The following is a 20078-nucleotide window of genomic DNA, read 5'->3' on the forward strand; positions in this document are numbered from 1 at the left end:
GCAATCTGAGGCGGTGGTGGAGGCAGGCACCCTCACAATATTAAAGTACCACCTGGACGAGCACTGGAATTGCCAAGGTGTAGATGGCTACGGCCCAAGTACTAGTGAGTGGGATTAGTATAGATGCGTACTTGACCGTCAGCAGGGAAATGATGGGTTGAAGGGCCTGTTTCTCTGCTCTATGACTCTAGACCCAAGAACATATGCAGGGCTGAGGTTTTTATTCCTATGGAGTCAGGGGATTGGGTCTTTGGGCAGGAAGGTGGACAAGGGACAGGCTCAGCCAGGATCTTATGGAATGGTAGAACTAGTGCAAAGGGCTGAATGGCCTTCTCCCCGATCCAATCTCATCTGACTGACAAAGAACTCACCTACAGGGTGATGTAAGGATTTAAAAGCTATCATAGGTTCTGTGCTTACAGACTGCCTCACCTGGTCAAGATCAAGATCTGGCCAAATCACACAGTGCACTACAATGGACTTTGGATTTTTTTTTTGTTCTAATTGTGTTTTTTCTTGTATAATTTATGTTAAATTTATGTTTTTCTTGTGAATGTTGTGCCTGTGATGCTGCGGCAAGTAAGTTTTTCATTGCACCTTTGCACACACGTACTTGTGCAGATAACCGTGACTTTGACTTCGGTATAACTATGGCTGATAACCCTTGCCGATCTTGGCTGTCACTCCTGGCTCGCTGATGATTGTGCAGTGTTCAATTCTGTATGCAACCCCACAGCTACTGAATCAACCCATGTCTGCATGCAAGCAAGAACCAGACAACATTCAGGCAGGAGCTGATAAGTGGGGACTAACATTCAGGCCACAATAGTGTCAGGCAATGACCATCTAAAACAAGAAAGGATCTAACAATCTACCTTTGACATTCAGTGGCATTACCATCATTGAGTACCCCACCACCAATCAATAAGGTGGGGGGGGGGCGTCACCATTGACCAAAAACTCACCCACACCAGCCACATAAATACCATGACCACAAGAGCGAGGTAGCCCACGTTGACAGACTCATCAGCCAACACTCCAAGACCTTTATACCTTCTATAAGGCACGTCAGGGAGTAAGATGGAATACCCTCCATTTGCCTGGATGAGTGCAGCTGCAGCACCTCTCAAAGGAGGTCAACTCTATCTAGGATGAAGCAGCCTAGGTCACTGACACCCCATCCGTCAGTTCAACCATGTACTCCCTCCAATAACAGCGCACACACTACAAAATGCACCACAGTTACTTGCCCACTCTCCCCTAACATTACCTCCCAAGCCTGCGGCCTCCACCGTCAAGAAGGACAAGGGTGGCAGTTGCATGGTAACACCACCACCACCTGCAGGATCCCCTCCAAATCACACACCAGCTTGACTTGGAAATATATTGCCCGACCTTCATTGTCGCCGAGTCTAAGTCACAGAACTCCCTACCTAATCGCACTGTGGGAGCACCTTCACCAGAAGGACAGCAGTGTTCAAGAAGGTGCCTCACCACCACCTTCTCAAAGGCAGTTAGGGATGGGCAATAAATGCTGGCCCTGCCAGCGATGCCCTGATCCCAAAAATGATGTAATAAAACCCATTAAACTTCCCATTGAAAATGGGCCGTTGGTGTGATTACTAACTCTTGGAATGAATTAAGATGATTCTTTCCATTGGCCCCAAACATCCAGAATTCTAAGAAGGCCGAAAGGAAGACTTTCACTTGGGTAAGAGCAGGAGTTCCAGATGGAGCAGATTCCATTGGGATTCCATCCCATTTACACCAGGAATGTAAACTACAGCACTGGGAGGAGTAGGGGCTGGTGAGAAGATCCAACAGGTTACCACCTTACACCCCCCCCCGGCCCCCACCACCTAAAGGGGCACGCCCTGGGTATTTTCAGAGGAAATCTCCCTCTCACTTACATCTCAAGGCAACTCACCTACCAGTTTAGAGTACAAGACTCCACCTTGATCACCAAGAGGATTCCAGACTGAACAAACCTCTGCCACATTGGCACCACAGTGCCCAGGCGCCCAACCAACTCCAGCCGGGGCATTTCACTAAACCAGCTGCAGTTCATGAACCAAGTCTGACCAGGACAACTCATTAACCTCAACTCATGAACCAAGTACGTCCCAGGCAATTCACTAGCCACAGCTCATGAACCACATCCAACCTGGCTAACTCACTTACCACCACTCACGATCATTCAGAACAGTCTACTCAGGATTGCCACATGTTTCCCCCTTCCTCAGCCCACCTTCCCACATAATTGCAAAGTGATCCCAACAGGGTACTTGAGGGGGAGGATCTGGCCACAGGTCAGTGTTGGTGACCATCCCATTCCAACAGTTCCTGGAAGTGGACTCTTGACCTCACAATCTACCTTGTTGTGACCTTGCACCTTATTGTCTACCTGCAATACACCCTGTAGCTGTGACACTTTACTCTGTATTCTGTTATTGTTTTTACCCTGTACTACCTCAATGCACTGTGTGATGAATTGATCTGTACAATCAGAATGCAAGACAGGTTTTTCACTGTACCTCGGTACATGTGACAATAATAAACCAATACCAAGTGTAGAGGGCGATGAGCCCCCTTTAATGCAGCTGTTGGCTGAGAGTTTCCTTCCAGCAATAAATGGTCACTAAACCAGGGTTAGGGATTACACACACCTCTTCCAAGTGACAAAGGGGTAAAACTGGACCTTTGGCAAGTAATATCTTCATCTGTATTAAATGACTCTTTCAGCCATCTCTAATTTTGAGTATTCTTCACCTGCACCATGTTATAGTGCTCATAGTAACAAGAATATATAAAGCCCAGGTTTGTTATTAGTGGGCATACAGTTTATATGTAGAGTGAATAACAGCTGAAATCCAGTCAAGGTGTTCAATGGTTTATATCTAGAGTAATGGATACCTTGAGGTGAGTTACAGGCTAGAATCTGATCAAGGGTTCAGATGGTTTATATATAGAATAATGTGTACTTGGGAATGAATTACCAGTCAGGATCTGATTAAGGAGACGGTTTAAAGATAGAATTATGATTCCTTGGGTACGTTTCACAGACTGGAATCTAATAGGGTATATGAATAGCTTATAAATAACGACTTCCTATAATTTACAGGCTATCCCAAAGCAATGATGCCAGATATTGTCATCAAGCACATAGTGCCAGGCACACAAGGAAGGGGTACCAGAGAGTTATCACGACCTGCAGAATTAGTTCTTGGAAGTTTCATCAGCTTGGGGAAAAAAAGCAGCACCGTGAACATTTTGCACTTCACACAAAAAAAGCAATTCAGGTGCTGAGTGCTTGCTTCCTTTCCGAAGAACCTTCCCCTAAATAAAAATCTCACAGGCCTCCAAACTTGCTCCTGCACTGTCAGATATTGCACTGTGTTGGGTCAGGCCGTTCCACCAGCCACTGTCCCCAAGACAACGGTGTCACTGGGTCCCATCTAGGATACCACCGTAACGCAAGTAGCACAAGAACCAGAACATTCAAGAAGACAGGCACCCTAATGATAGCTGCCTCGCAACAAGGTTGACCATTCTTGGAATTGAATTCTAATTTGTTGGCAGGAACATTCAGAAGAGAATAGAACATAGAACAGTACAGCACAGGAACAGGCCCTTTGGCCCACGACATTGTGCCTAACTAGTTAAGCTAATGATGCCTAATTACACTAGTCCCTTCTGCCTGCACATGTTCCATGTCCCTCCACTCTCTGCACATCCATGTGCCTGTCCAAGAACCTCTTAAACACCTCTATCGTATCTGCCTCCACCACCACCCCTGGCAGCGCATTCCAGGCACCCACCACTCTCTGTGTAAAACACTTGCCCCGCACATCTCCTTTGAACTTTCTTCCCCGAATTGGTCCGAATTCCAAAAGAAGAAGTTGAAGGGAAAATTAGTGGGAGAAGAGGATTGCACTGATGTGCCAGCATCGACTCCATGGGCTGAAATAGTCTCTGCCTATGTTTTAAGGAAATATGGAAGAATTTGGAGTTAGTTCTCCAGAAGGACATTGAGTGGGTTGGGATGAATGGGTCTTTTGTGATTATCGTAAGGTGACCTCTGTAAGATTGTTCTACAAAATAGTCATTGAGCACATCAGATCTGACTAGGAAGCTGTAACTAAGTCAGGAACTTTGAAAGCTAGAATGAAATCTTAAAACACATGAAGATAAACGGAAAATTAAACCTACCAAAATCCACCAGGGTTTCACATTGGTGTGACTCCAAATGATTACAGTTAGATACCAAGCCAACAGATCAACAACAAATTGTTTAAGAAAAATCACATCTGTCAATAATAACCTCAGTAAAAATAAAATGGAGGGACACCTGCATGTTAAGCGAAAATCGATCTTGTGCAGCTTTTGTCACCATCAAACAGTCTTGGGGAACACTGCATCAGAAAGGACTGCGGAGATATAAAGAGCTAATAGTTTGTATATAAAGTTTAGAACTTTTCAGTTGACATCTCGTCTTGCGTTGCTTTTGACTGCTCACTCTTCAGCTCTTCAGGCCTTTCCTCCTGGGCCACTTTGCCCTGTCCGTCACCAGACACTGTCCCCAACACTTTAGCACTGTGCTCCTGTGCTTTTGCCCTAAGGGTGGCTATGCTGCTCTCCCTCAGTTCCTCCTTAGAAATGGTCCCCTTGGAATCCTTGCCCTTGTCTTCCCGCTGCTCGTCTTCTTGGCTGGGCTGACTGCTGTGTTCGGCCTCCACTTTCCTCACCACTTCAGATGCCTCGAGGGACTTTTTGTGCATTCCTAGAAAGAATTGTTGGTACTCGGTTTTAGAAAATCGCCTGGTCATTGGTAAGCCATCGTGAACTGAAAACGGTAAGCAAAGAAAGATGCCAAGATTAAACTGCAGCAGGAACCTGGGAGCTAGGCTTCATTCAACATAGAGACGTCAGGTCAGCTCAGCTCATTAACACAAAGCTTTTGCTCGAGAATAAAGCCGTCTGTAAACAGGGTCACACCCAAACCTGGGAACGTTGAACCGGGAACAGAGGACACACACATTTATACATCGTTCTGCTTCCAGGCATTAGCCTGAGGCAGCACAGTGAGTAGAGCCACAGCCTCACGGCTCAGGTGACCTGGGTTCGATCCTGACCTCGGGCACCGTCTGTGTGGAGTTTGCACCTTCTCCCTGTGACCCCGTGGGTTTCCTCCGGGTGCCCCGGTTTCCTCCCACCTCCCAAAGATGTGCCGGTTGGCAGGTTAATTGACCGCTGTAAATCGTCCCTGGCTTGTGGTAAAATTGATGGGGATATGAATGAAAAAGCTACAGGAAAAAGTAGTAGGGCAATGGGATGGCTCTGCGAGCTGGCATAAACATGAGGGACTGAATGGCCTCCTCTGCATTAAGAAAATATAGTGGTATGGTACACAGTGAATGCATCATTACGGGGGACTGATTCCAACCTGGCCTCAAATCGCTAACTGGATTATCTTCATTTCTTTAATGGGATTTATCCTGCCCATACTGGGTGCACTGGAGTTGATTTCTGTTTCTGAACGGCTGAACTCTCCTCCAGAAAGGTCAAGTGCAAATGACTACTTGTGCTAGAGATAAAACAGAGGGGCAAAAGTTTGATCAGTTAGAACTAGAATGATACTCAGTTGGAAGTTTAGGGTTTAGATCTGGTCACCAGGCCCCTATTTCCCTTGTGTTTCACACATCCTGAGTGAAAATGTGATTCAACCAGTCAACGTTAGCCCCTTGGGTTTGAATATTGTGCTTACAGTGAAATCCAAGGGCTGTTTGTGCTTTGAAATTCCAGGTTGTTTTGTAAAATGTGTTATAAAACTCTCTACAAGCTCAGAATGGTTGCCCCAGCCTGGGTTTGTGACATTTTCCTCTCCCCACCACCATCACAGAGTGCAAAAGTCATTCTTTGGTAAATTACGGGCAATTTTGTGCTACAGCTTCACCAAGTAGTGCTCAAATCAACAGAAGATCCTTTGAGATTTTCATCCCAACTGGTTCGATCTGACTCCCAGAATTCCTGAGGCCATAGGATTTTATGTCAAAAATTAGACTGACTCCTGGGATGGAGGGATTGTCTTATAGGAAAGATCTGAACAGAATTGGCCTGTACTCTCTGGAGTTAAGAGGAATGAGAGATGGCCCCATTGAGACACACTGAGTGGTCTTCAAGGGTAGATGTGGTGAAGATGTGTTGTCCAGTCTGGGGAATCTTGAACTAGACAGTAGAGCTTCAGAATAAGGGGTCAACCACTTAAGGTGAAGATTTCTTCTATCTGCTCACAGAATTCTCTGCTTCAGGGGTTGTGGAGGCTGAATTACTGAATTTGTTCCATTCTGAAGGGACAGTCAGAACTTTAGAGGACTCCAGGTTAAGGGGATCAAGCAGGAAGCTGCACATGAGACCAAAGGTTAGTTCAGCCTTGATCTTATTGAATGATGGAGCAGTTTGGGGGGTGGAAATACATTTCTTATGGTGTGTCCTAAGATCTTTGTGTCACACAGAGCAAGCCTGTGTTAGATACACACCAGGGTAACTTCACCCGGGATTTACAAAGAACATCAAACTCTGTCCTGAAATCTGTCCGCGTTTCTGAGGAGTTTTGTTTGAGTAAATCAAGGGAAGTTGTTTCCTCCGGCAGACTGGTCCATAACCAGAGGACAGGGAGGGAAGAGCCAAAGGAGATGCAGTGAGTTGTTCTAATGTGGAATTAACTGCCAGAAACATTGATGCAAATAATAATGTTCAAAGGGGAATTGGATGGATGTTTGAAAAGTGCTCTGAGAAAGAGCAAGGGAGAGTAACTAAACGGGCAACAAAACAATCTGCTGGAGAAATTCAGCAGGTCGAACGACATCTATGGGGGAAGGGGAAGGAATTGTCGAAGTTTCAGATCTGATGCAGGGTTTCGACCCAAAACGTCGACAATTCTTTTCCCTCCACGGACGCCGCTCGACCCACTGAGTTCCTCCAGCAGGTTGTTTGTTGCTCCAGATTCCATCGTCTGCGGTCTCTTGTGTACCCCCGCCTGACTAAGTGGGCCGCTGTTGGGCAAAGCTGGAATGGACACAGCGGGCCGAATGGCCTCCTTCTGCATTGTGCTCTGACCAGCCTCATTCGGCACAGGAGCCCCCTCCCCCTTGCGTTTTCCACTGGTATTTCCATAGCAACGACCCTCGTGCGACCCGGAAAAGGTATACAATTACCGAGAAGCCAGGGGGCGCAGGATTCCATGATCCCGTCCTTGGCGGATTTCAGGATGGATTCCGGCAGCGGGATGGAGTGCCGCACCATTGCTCCATACAGCCCGTATTCGGCCATGACACTGCTGCGACCCCAGCACTTCTCACGTTTCCTCCACTTGGCCCTGCGGTTCTGGAACCACACCTGTCAGGGGCGGGGGGGGAAGGTGAACAGGGATAAAGCAGTGACAAATCCGGCACAACTGCAGCCAAGAAGTAGGAACATAAGAACATACAGGAGTAAGCCACAGTGACCCCCCCCACTACCCCAAGACCTAGTTCATGCCTGATCCCCGCTGTCCTTGAAGCAACCAACAACCTGTGTATCTCCGTCTTGAGTACATTCCACGTCTCTACTTCCATGGTTTTCTGGGATAGAGAACCACAGCCATCAGAGAGAAGACATTTTTCTCTTCATCCCCATCATGGCCGACCCCTTCTTCTGAAACAATACCCCCTAGTTCTAGATACCTCCACCCTCTCAACAATCCCACTCAGAACCTTGCATGTTTCAATGAGATCACCTTCCATTCTTCTATACTCCAATGAGCTTTGGCCCAAAACAACCACTTCATCCCAAGAAGCAACCAATGAACATTCTCCAAACTGTTGCCAATGCAAGTGCATGCTTCCTGAAAAGGGGAGAGCAAAACAGTTGGCATCTCTAGGTGTTATCTCACCAGAGCCCCGTACTGATATAAAAAGGATTTTATATTTCACCTCCTTTGCAACAAAAGCCAACATTCAGTTTGCTTTCTAATCACTTGCTGTACCTACTCTGTGTTGTTTCAATAACAACCTGCCAACGTATGACACTTTTGCTAAAAACACTTCTGACAAAAAAAATTCTGTGCTGTTTTGGACGAAATTTGGTGTCAGGCCACAAAAGATAAGTACAAGGACTGGTGACCTAAACTTTAATTTTGAGGAGCATTTTAGGAAGTTTAAGGGAGGGAGTTCCAGAGATCAGGATTTCAGCAGCTGAAGGCACAGGGTCTTCCAGTGCAACGAGACGTCCGTAAGTGAATGTGTCAATTGGCATGTTCTAGGCTGACAGAAGCTCTGAAGCTTGGTGCAGCCACTGCAAAGGCTCTGCGAGGAAGCACTGTAATCTAGGGTCCTGCCACTACTGAACAGTGAGATGGGTTAACAGCCCTTCAAACACTCAATGAGGACATTGTTCAAAGAGGCTTTGGTGCTTTGCAAATAGAACGTATTGATTTGATGACACTATGAATGAAAGAAAGACGTGTGCTGATTGTACTGCATTTCCTGTGCATATTTTTATGAATAAAGTTCAGTTTTCAAACTGAGCACAGTGGGGCACATAAACTAAATATGTGATATTTCACTGCACAGTAGTGTGAGGGCAGGCACGGTAGTGTAGCGGTTAGTGTAACGCTATTACAACGCCAGCGACCCAGGTTCAATTCCGGCTGCTGTCTTTAAGGAGTTTGTACGTTCTTCCCGTGTCTGCCTGGGTTTTCTCCGGGTACTCCCGTTTCCTCCCACATTCCAAAGGACGTACGGGTTAGGAAGTTGCGGGCATGTTATGTTGGCGCCGGAAACGTGGCGACACTTGCGGGCTGCCCCCAGAACACTCTACGCAAAAAAGATGCATTTCGCTGTGTGTTTCGATGTACGTGTGACTAATAAAAAAGATACCTTATATCTTACAAGCATACATTCTACAACACACATTTAGCCCATGCAGCCAATCCTTGCCGTGTTACATATATATAGGTGAGCCATTTTAAGTAATATAATAAAATTTCTGTCTTATCTTCCACTCCATAGCACAAGTAGAATCGGTGACTGATGAGACCTCTCTTGACTTGTATGCTTTTTCTTCTGAGTCCAGCTCTGTCAGGAGAGATGGGGGCCAGTGATGATCCCCATTATATCAGACAGTTGAAGCCGTTAGTGGGTTCAGATTGTCACTGTGATTGGCCAGGCCACTTGCAGCCTGCACACAAACTGCCTAGGATCGGTGTTGGCATCCATGGGAGACAGAGGATCTTTCAACATATGACATTGCAGCGTCTCATGTAACTAAATAGGCCACTCTGAGACTTGCGTGATCTCTGCCATTGGTTACCAAGGTGAGTGTTGTAACTTGATAGCTCAGAATCTATATGCTTCTTAGGAGCTATTCTCTCTTCAAGCACTTAGAGGTTATAGAATCATACAGCATCGAAGTAGGCCCTTCGGCCCACCAAATCTGTGCTGACCACCAAGCCCCAATTTACACTAATCCTACACTAATCCCATTTTATTCTCCCCACATTCCCATCGATCTCCCCCAGATTCTACCCCTCACCTACACACTGGGGGGAATTTATTGTGGCCAATTAATTTACCAACCCACATGTCTTTGGGATGTGAGAGAATATGGCTGGACACAGGGAAAACCTGCAGACTCCACACCAGAGGTCAGGATTGAACCCGGGTCACTGGAGCTGCGAGGCAACGGGTCTACTAGCAGCGCCACTGTGCCGCCCCAAAGTTGGAGCTAATTTCTATCCTGGACTTCGATGCCCTGCTGGAGACTCGATGCCAGTTACTCTGATATTTACCAGTGTTTCCCAGCGATGAGGATAAGTTCCATATACCTTCACATCTCACTTGTATAGTTCATCGTAACACAATTTCACGCACCCTGTTTTTATCCCTTATCGTTCTGAAGGATCCCCCTGCTGTATGTCCTTGGACCTCTGCCAATCTGCACTGATACCTTGTGCAATGGTTGCCTGTTCGAGCAGGGCTGCTGTAATGGTAAATTTTCTCTTCGAAGAACACAGTAGTGTAGCGGTTAGCGTAACGCTATTACAGCGCCAGCAACCTAGGTTCAATTCTGGCCGCTGTCTGCAAGGAGTTTGTACGTGCTCCCCATGTCTGCGTGGGTGTCCTCCAGGTGCTCCGGTTTCCTCCCACATTCCAAAAAGACGTACGGGTTAGGAAGTTGTGGGCATGCTATGTTGGCACCGGAAGCATGGCGACACTTGTGGGCTGCCCCCAGAACACTCTATGCAAAAGATGCATTTCACTGTGTGTTTTGATGTACATGTGACTAATAAAGAAATCTTAGAGGAGAGCAGTTGACGACATAATAATGCTCTTTGTTCATCGAGAAATATCAGTCCAGTTCTTTTTTTCATTTTTTCTTTTGAAATTTTTGTTTTAGTTTGTTTGGTTTTATTACTTACAATTTTTTTTTCGATTTGGGTTTTTTTTAAATATAATAAATCTTTTTCTTTCTCCTTTTGCCTTTCTTTTTGTAATATATTCGTTTACCAAGAAACCGTGGGGCCTAGAATTTTTTTTTATTCTTTATGACTATATATGTCACGATTGTCCTCCCGAACTCTTTGTATCACGTGTATAATTACCAATGTTATATGTATTGATCTGTATTAATCTGAAAATTAATAAAAAGATTGAAAAAGAAAGAATAAAGATATCTTTTCTGATATCTTAACGATGGAGACACAAGAGACTGCAGATGCTGGAACCTGAAGCAACTAGCAATCCTCTGGAAGAACTCAGAGGGTCAAGAAGCATCTTTGGGAGGATAGGAATTGTCAACATCTCAGGTTGAAACGGAGTCCTGATGCAGGGTTTCGACCCAAAACTTCGACAATTCCTTTCCTCTCACAGATGCTGCTCGACTCGCTGAGTTCTTCCAGTAGATTGTTTGATGCTCTGTAATGGTGGCTCTATCCTACGGTCTAATATTGAGTATACAATGTAATTCGCAAAGATGGAAGCTGTCCGGCCTTTGCTCTGGGTGTGCATAAGTTGTCCATAATAACACAGAAATGTCACATCGCAGGAGGAGGCCAGTCAGCCCATTAAACCCATACTAGCATGCAATGTTCTATGGCTGCAAAAAAGTGAGTGTGATGGGGAAGGTTTGGGGACAACGGGTCAGGGAATGATGATCTCCTGAGCTGTGCAGTCAGACTTAGTTCGGAATATCAAGCAACTTGGGAAAATCACCAAGATCTTGGAACTTGAAGCGACCTCTGGTCACTTTGGGTAGAAAGACCTGATCCCCATAGCCATGTTGATGGGGTGGCTTTGGGTGACTCTGGTTGCCTGATAGATCTCGGGGTCAGCCGGACACTAAAGTTCCCAGCTGTGGCTGAGCTCCACGTGTGGAGAGCCGAAGAAACAATCACACTGAAAGTAAAGCCCCCTACCCAGTGCCCACTGGCACCGTTGTCCACCAGCACTTCACCCCTCCTCCCCGGCATCTTGTACTAACTCTGCCCTTAGCCCAAATAGAACATGCAGCAGCAGCCCCTGAAAGGTTGTTGGGGCTTGGTTCTCACCCACCATTTTTCTCCCTCGGGCTCCTGGCAGGTCACAAATGAAACAGTTACACTGCCAGAGAAATATTCCAACAAGCTAACATGGAGTTATCAGATGACGCCACTGTGTAGGGTGCTTGGAACACAGTGAGGAATGGAACATGGCACTGTGTCAATCCCCAAGTGGTCCCATTCCAACCCATTTACCTCCACCTCCAAGAACAGACCCCTGCCCACCCCACTCCTACGAGAGAGCCTAGCATCATGAAGTGCTTTGAGATGTTGGTCATGGCACACATCAACTCCAGCCTCCCAGACAATCTTGACCCACTGCAATTCGCCTATCGCCGAAACAGGTCTACAGCGGAAGCCATCTCCCTAGTCCTACACTTAGCTCTGGAGCATCTGAATGGTAAAGGCACCTACGTTAGACTATTGTTGATTGACTACAGCTCTGCCTTCAATACAATAATCCCAAGCAAACTTGTCACCAGACTCTGAGATCTAGGACTCAACACCTCCCTCTGTAACTGGATCCTTGAATTTCTAACCAACAGACCGTAATCAGTGAGGACAGGCAGCAATACCTCCAGCACGATTATTCTCAACACTGGTGCCACACAAGGCTGCATCGTCAGCCCTCTACTCTTCTCCCTATACACTCATGACCGTGTAGCCAGATTCTGCTCTAACTCCATCTACAAGTTTGCAGATGATACCACCGTTGTAGGCCGTATCTCAAACAGCGACGAGTCGGCATACAGGAAGGAGATAGACAGCTTAGTGGAATGGTGTCATGACAACAACCTTTCCCTCAATGTCAACAAAACAAAAGAGCCAGTCATTGACTTCAGGAAAGGGGGCGGTGTACAGGCACCTGTCTACATCAATGGTGCTGAGGTCAAGAGGGTCGAGAGCTTCAAGTTCCTGGGAGTGAACATCACCAACAGCCTGTCCTGGTCAAATCACGTCAATGCCACGGCCAAGAAAGCTCACTAGCGCCTCTACTTCCTCAGAGGCTAAAGAAATTCAGTTTGTCCCCTTTGACTCTCACCAAGTTTTATCGATGCACCATAGAAAGCATCCTATCTGGATGTATCATGGCTTGGTACAGCAACTGCTCTGCCCAGGACCGCAAGAAGCTGCAGAGAGTTGTGGACACAGCCCAGCGCATCACGGACATCAGCCTCCCCTCCTTAGACTCTGTCTTTACCTCTCGCTGTCCTGGTGAAGCAGCCAGCATAATCAAAGACCCCACCCACCCAGGACATTCTCTCTTCTCTCTTCTTCCGTCGGGTAGAAGATACAGGAGCCTGAGGGCACATACCACCAGACTTAAGGACAGCTTCTACCCCACAGTAGTAAGACTATTGAACAGTTCCCTTATACAATGAGATGAACTATGACCTCATGATCTACCTTGTTGTGACCTTGCACCTTATTGCACTGCACTTTCTCTGTAGCTGTGACACTTTACTCTGTACTTATTGTTTTTACCTGTACTACATCAATGCACTCTGTACTAGATGATAAGAGGCATAGATCGAGTGGACAGTCAGAGACTTTTTCCCAGAGTGAAAATGGCTAACATGAGGGGACATAATTTTAAGATGATTGGAGGAAGGTATAAGTGGGATGTCAGGGGTAAGTTTTTTTTTTACAGAGAGAGTGGTGGGTGCGTGGAACACACTGTCGACAGAGGTTGTGGGGTCAGATACATTAGGGACATATAAGAGACTCTTAGGTAGACACATCAATGATAGAAAAATAGGGGGCGATGTGGGAGGTAAGGGTTAGATAGATCTTAGAGCAGGATAAAATGTCAGCACAACATTGTGGGCCAAAGGGCCTGTACTGTGCTGTAGTGTTCTATGTACCACTCCCTTTATACTTTGCCTACTCATGCTGGATTCCCCAACTGGAGGAAATGCATTCTTTCAATATAGTAAACTTTAATAAAATCACCCCTTGGTTAGAGACTGATTGCTTCTTGATTGGGGAGGGGGCGGGGTAAGGTTTACGGGGAGAAGGTGGAGAATGGGTTTGAGAGAAAAAAAATCAGCCATGATTGAATGGCAGAGTAGACTCGATGGGCCGAATGGCCTAATTCTGCTCCTATATCTTATGGTCTTCTAAATTCCAGGGATACAACCCTAGTTCATGTAACCGCTACTAGTAATTTAACCCCTTGTGTCCTGGTATCATTCTGGCAAATCTCCACATTTTTGTCCAATGCCAATTTAATCTCCCTCAAGAGAGGCACCCAGAATTGTTCACAGTACTGCAGGCGTGGGCCCCAGTGAACTTAATACGTTGTGTAAGATGAACGGTTTTTGTATGGTGAGTGCTTCCATTAAATGCCAGACTCATTTCCCGTAATGCTTTGCCTGTCACACTTCATACATTTGATTTGACAGACCTCGTTACCATAAATCAGTACACTTTCCCATGAATCAGTACACTTTAAAACCCTGTGACTATATATACCTTTACTTTTGATTCATTCAGGTGTAGTTCTGTGGGAAGGTGATTCACGAGAGAACTGTTAGCTGTGTCCTCACCCTGGCCAGTGTAGTCATACCCTCCGAAATGTCCTGAAGCTCAGATGCCAATACAAACAACCTCTCACTCCACACTGGACTCAATAGTGAGTGATCCAGAACCGCCCTGGATTTAGTAGTGTTCCGGATCATCATGAGCAGAGGGCAAGGATGCACTTCGTATCTGGCCCCTCAGCACTTTGTCACCCATGGCTTGTGTATTGAGTCCAGTCCCATTTATCTGAGTGACCAACCTTTATTAAAAGGGTAAGTGAAGTGAAGGTCGTCTTTTGTTCCTTTTTCTTTATTTCACGTCATATATGTGCCTTAATTAATTTTATGTATTTTAACTAAAATTGTTTATTCTTCATTATTTTTCCATCATTTTGAATGCTTTAACATTATTTAAATCTCTTCAATCATCAGGGACTTTTAGGTGGCCATCAGGGTAGTCTGTGGGCAGGACCTCAGGTTCCACCACCTGATGCCTAGTCTACTTCACAAGATGGCCATGGCAGTGAGGCCTAAAGGACTAAGGACTTCCACAACCATTACAGCAATCGATTCTAGGTACAACCACAACCCAACACAAGATTCCTGAAAACCCTGCAGCATTTGGTAAAACGAGATTCCATTACATAGAACAGTACAGCACAGGACAGGCCCTTCAGCCCACAACGTTGTGCCGACATAGCTAATCACTCCTACCTACAGAATGTCCATATCCCTCCATTTTCCTCTCATTCATGTGCCCGTCCAAGCCACTCTTAACAGCCCCAATGAACTTGCCTCCACCACCCTATCAGGCAACGCATTCCAGGCATCCACCACTCTTTGAGTAAAAAAAATACCCCTCACGTCTGTTCTGAATCTACCCCCTCTCACCTTAAATGCCATTAACAATCTTAGATGGTCCCGAAGCATTTCACTGCTTATAATGTGGTTTTTGGAGCATATTCACTGTTATAAATTAGGAACTACAGCAGCCAACTTGCACTTAGCAAGCACCCACACACAGCAATGTCATACCTTCTTTCAACCATGGGATATTGGTGTCACTGGCAAGGGCAGCTTTTATCACCTATCTTTAATTGGTGGTGGTGAGATGCCTTCTTTAACCACTACCCTCCTAGTAGTAAATATACTCCAATAATGGTGAAGGAGTTGCAAATGGAACCGAACACTGTGCAACCATCAGCGAGTGTCCCACTTCTGACCACTTGATGGAGGGAAGGTCCCCGATGAGATGGTTGAAGATGGCTGGGTCCAGCATTTAGACCCAATGAGGATAAGAGAGCAGTGATTATATTTCCAAGTGTGTGACTAGGAGGTGATGGTGTTACCGTTCACCTGCTCCCCTTGTCCCTCATAGTGGTAGATGCTGCTAAATATGAGAGCTGCAGCAATGTCCCCTGTAGAAGAATCTGGAGGCAGACCATTATCTAAATGGAAAGTGACTGAAAATGGGTTTAGAAGAATCTAAATGTACTTGTGCATAACTCACAAAAAGTTAGCATTCGGGGCCAGCGAGTAGTTGGGAAGGCAAATGAGACATTTATCTTTATTGCTAGGAAGCTGGAGTTTATATTGTTCCAATTGTACAGGGTATTGGTGAGGTAGCACCTACAGTACAGTGTACAGTCCTGGTCCCCTTATTTAAGCAAGGACACATTAGCATTTGAGGCATTTCAGAAGAGATTCACTTAGCTAGTTCCTAAGAAGAGAGGGTTATCCTATCAAGAACAGCTAAAAAGTTAGGTTTGTGTTCTGTGGAGTGTGGAAGAATGAGGAGTGATCTTATTAAAATTTCTAAGACCCTAAAAGGAGATGTTTCCACCAGTGGGAGAGTCTTGAACAAGGGGACAAATTACAAGATGCTCTTTAGAACTGAGGCGTGTAGGAATTTCTTCTTGCAGGGGACGGTGAATCCCTGGAACTCTCTGCCCCAAAGTGTTGTGGAGGCTGGATCATCGGACATACTTAAGGAGGAGGTAGATAAATGTTTACAAGATCACGGAATTGAGAGCCACAGGGAACTGGCACAGAGGAGACGAGGCCTCGGGTAGATCAGTCGTGGTCACATTGAGTGGTGGGGCAGGCTTGAAGGGATGAGAGGCCTACTCCTGCTCCTATTGCCTTGTGTTCCGGTGTAGAGGTGACTCATCACGGGCAAAGGCATGAAGAATAAGAGCTTGAGGTAGTGGATGGATGAAAATTAATTGGGTTAGTTTGTCCTTGGATGATATCAAGCTTTTGCAGCTACACTCCTTCGACAAGCAGAGAGATTTCCATTGCACTCCTGATATATCCCTTGGAAATGATGGAAAGGATTTGGGGATACCTACTCTCTGACTAGCTCCTCATGCATAGAACATAGAACACTACAGCACAGTACAGGCCCTTCAGCCCACAATGTTGTGCCGACATTTTATCCTGCTCTGAGATCTATCTAACCCTTCCCTCCCACATAGCCCCCTATTTTTATATCATTCATGTGTCTATCTAATAGTCTCTTAAATGTCCCTAATTTATCTCCCCCCACAACCTCTGCAGGCAGTGCGTTCCACACACCCACCACTCTCTGTGTAAAAAACTTACCCCTGACATCCCCCTTAATACCTTCCTCCAATCACCTTAAAATTATGTCCCCTCGTGTTAGCCATTGTTGCCCTGGGAAAAAGTCTCTGACTGTCCACTCAATCTATGCCTCTTATCATCTTGTACACCTCTATCAAGTCACGTCTCATCCTCCTTCTCTCCAAAGAGAAAAGCCCTAGCTCACTCAACCTATCCTCATAAGACATGTTCTCCAATCCAGGCAACATCCTGGTAAATCTCCTCTGCACCCTCTCTAAAGCTTCCACATCCTTTCTATAATGAGGCGACCAGAACTGAACACAATACTCCAAGTGTGGTCTGACCAGAGTTCTATAGAGCTGCAACATCACCTCACGGCTCTTGAACTCAGTACCCCGACTAATGAAGGCCAACACTCCATACGCCTTCTTAACAATCCTATCGACCTGCATGGCAACCTTGAGGGATGTATGGACGTGGACCCCAAGATCCCTCTGTTCCTCCACAGTTGCTTTAGTTAAGGGATGGTAATTAGGGCAGTGGTATGCTGCTCCTGCAGGATTTGGGAGATCAGGGAAACTTCCAACCTCCTTGATGAATTCACCTGTGGGAAGTGCACCCAGCTGCAGCTCCTGCCTGGTCTCAGATACCTCCCACCCCCTCTGTGAAATCCATCCACATTGAAGGTCCCACTGTGCAAGGCATAGTTAGTAAGTTTGCAGATGATACTAAAATAGGTGGTATCATAGACAATGAAGAAAGTTGTCAAAAATTACAAAGGGATCTTGATCAGCTGGGTAAGTGAGCTGAGGATCAGCAAATGGCATTAAATTCAGATAAGTGTGAGGTGTTACATCTTGGGAAGTCAAGCCAGAGTAGGACTTTCACAGTGAAGAGTAGGGCTCTGGGGAGTGTTGTGAAACAGAGGGACCTAGGAGTAGAAGTACATAGTTTGCTGGAAGCAGCGTCTCAGTTAGACAGGGTGATGAAGAAGGCATTTGGCACGCCCGCCTTCATCAGTCAGGGCAGTATAGAAGTTGGAACATTATGGGCAGGAAAGACGTCATTAAACTGGTTAGAGTTCAGTGAAGATTTACAAGGATGTTTCCAGGACTCGAGGGACTGAGTTATAGGGAGAGATTGGGCAAGCTAGGACTTTATTCATTGGAGCTTAGGAGACTGTGGGGTGAGAGTGCATGCAATAATGAGGGGCAGAGATCGCGTGAATGCAGGCAGTCTTCTTCCCAGGGAAAAGGAATCAAAAACTAGACGGCATAGGTTTGGGGCAAGAGGGGAAAGACTTAATAGGAACCTGAGGAGAAATTTCTTCACACAAAGGGTGGTGCGTATATGGAGTGAGCTGCCAGAGGAAGTAGTTGAGGCAGGTACAATAACAACATTTAAAAGGCACTAGGACAGATACATGAACAGGAAAGGTTTAGATGGATATGGGCCAAACGCAGGCAAATGGGACCTTGGACGGTTGTGCCGAAGAGCCTGCTCCGTGCTGTATGGCTCTCTGTTCTCGCCTGGTAACACCAACGCAGCCTAGGACTCTGGGATAAGGAATCCCATCAGAATTCAAAATGAAAGAAAATATAGTAATTAAGATTTTAAACAGGAAAAATTAATTTTCAGAGGGCACGCTCCCAGGGGTAGATTTAATAGCCTGGTGTGCTCCTACCTCGGGGCAGACGCCCTGACAAGTCAGCGTTGCGGACTCAGATCCCTCTACAGATGCTCCTTGACTACCCAGCAAGGCGGCACTTTCTTGTTAAGCTGATGGGGAGGAGTGGGCGGGCGGTGGGGGGGTGGGGAAAGGATGGGGATAAAAAATTGTCAAAACCATTCAAGGGCCTTTTGTAATTCATGATGGCTCGTCTCCCCATCAAAGACAGCCGCTGATGAAAAATCGCTTCAACTGCAAAAGAGGCAGGCGAGAGGCGACCCAGGGGGCAGCCGGAGTCTGATTGAAAAATAAGTTAATTTCTGCATCAATCGATAGGACAGCTTAGCGACAGCCGCTCAAATATCACGGGAAATTAAACTAGCCTGACTCGGGGGAGAGGATGCATTGACCTGTCCTAATTACAGCCGTGTAGTTATCATTTTCATCCTAACTGATCCCACCTCGCACGCTCCCCGGAGAGAGCTGCATCTTCTGATTTAACTAATTAAAATGGGAAAATTGGGTGTTAATTTTGTGGTGGAAATTTTCAGAATTACCCTGTAATGGAAATGAAATTAAATTGCTGGCAGATTGATGGCACAGGTCAAGACATAATCTTCTCCTCCTGATTGCCTGATTAAGGCTGTTATCATTTTAGAAATCACCTCGTGTCCACGATTCCTTGATGCAGAAGTGTTCGGTATAATTTATCCTTGCTTGCTCTCTTCTTCCGGTTCTCTCTCCCTCTCACGGAGCGGGGGGGGAGAGGGGGGTGGGTGGGGTGGGGAGAGGGGAGAGGGGGGTGGGGTGGGGAGAGGGGAGAGGGGGGTGGGTGGGGTGGGGAGAGGGGAGAGGGGAGTGGGTGGGTGGGGAGAGGGGTGGGTGGGGTGGGGAGAGGGGTGGGTGGGGTGGGGAGAGGGGAGAGGGGTGGGTGGGTGGGGTGGGGAGAGGGGAGAGGGGTGGGTGGGGAGGGGAGAGGGGTGGGTGGGGTGGGGAGGGGAGAGGGGTGGGTGGGGTGGGGAGAGGGGAGGGGGGAGAGGGAGGGGGGAGGGGGAGGAGAGAAGGGGGGTTAATCAGGCAGCATTGAGATGGGAGGGAGGGAGGTACCGGCCTGTGTTCTGGTGGGGGTCTATGGGAAGGACTTGCTCCTCTCAGTCCTAGATGTGGGGTGTAGTCCCGAATGAACAAGATGAGCAAGCTGCGGGGGTACTTTTCATTTGTCTCAGCCCGTTACGAATGTTAATCTTTTATTTCAGATGAATTATCAGCTCGGTCGATGGTACCAAAAGGGTGCGATGATGAAATGTGGTGACTTCCAGGTGGGGTATCTAAGTGGCATCTTCGTGTCTACCTCGGGATCTAAATGGAAGCAAGGGAAAGGCGGGTGCGATCCGATTTTGATGCGTGACCTAAGGCTCTGAATGAATTCTTGTTTCATTCCACAAGGCAGGGTCTCCTATCTCGGTTGTTTTCGGGTATGAGTCCCAAGTGGTCATTTCCCCTATCTATGAGCACCAACAAACCAGTTGATCACCCTGGTTCATTCTCCTGCCCACAATCCAGGGGCACAGATATCCGAAGGGCTGTAAGGTCACGCCAAGAGCAATTTCTCTCTCTCTCTCTCTCTCTCTCTCTCTCTCTCTCTCTCTCTCTCTCTCTCTCCCTCTCACCATCAGAGTGCACTTGGAATTGAGCTCGTTCCACAGTGACCTCGTGCTCAAAATTGCAC

The 20078-nt window shown here is 46.6% G+C and overlaps 1 protein-coding gene across 1 annotated transcript in view; it reads right to left on the reverse strand.

Annotated features, from left to right (window-relative positions):
* Positions 1–4349: 4349 nt before the first annotated feature.
* Positions 4350–20078, reverse strand: part of vsx2 (visual system homeobox 2) — a 52059-nt gene continuing 36330 nt past the window's right edge. Inside the window, exons 4-5 of the mRNA XM_052010537.1 lie at positions 7215–7395; positions 4350–4780 (exon numbers count right to left, since the gene is read on the reverse strand). Coding sequence (XP_051866497.1) covers positions 4467–4780; positions 7215–7395 — 495 coding nt within the window. The 3' untranslated portion in view covers positions 4350–4466. The remainder of the gene's footprint in view (positions 4781–7214; positions 7396–20078) is intronic.

This window comes from Pristis pectinata, chromosome 1, assembly GCF_009764475.1.
Source record: "Pristis pectinata isolate sPriPec2 chromosome 1, sPriPec2.1.pri, whole genome shotgun sequence".
In the NCBI taxonomy this organism is placed as follows: domain Eukaryota; kingdom Metazoa; phylum Chordata; class Chondrichthyes; order Rhinopristiformes; family Pristidae; genus Pristis; species Pristis pectinata.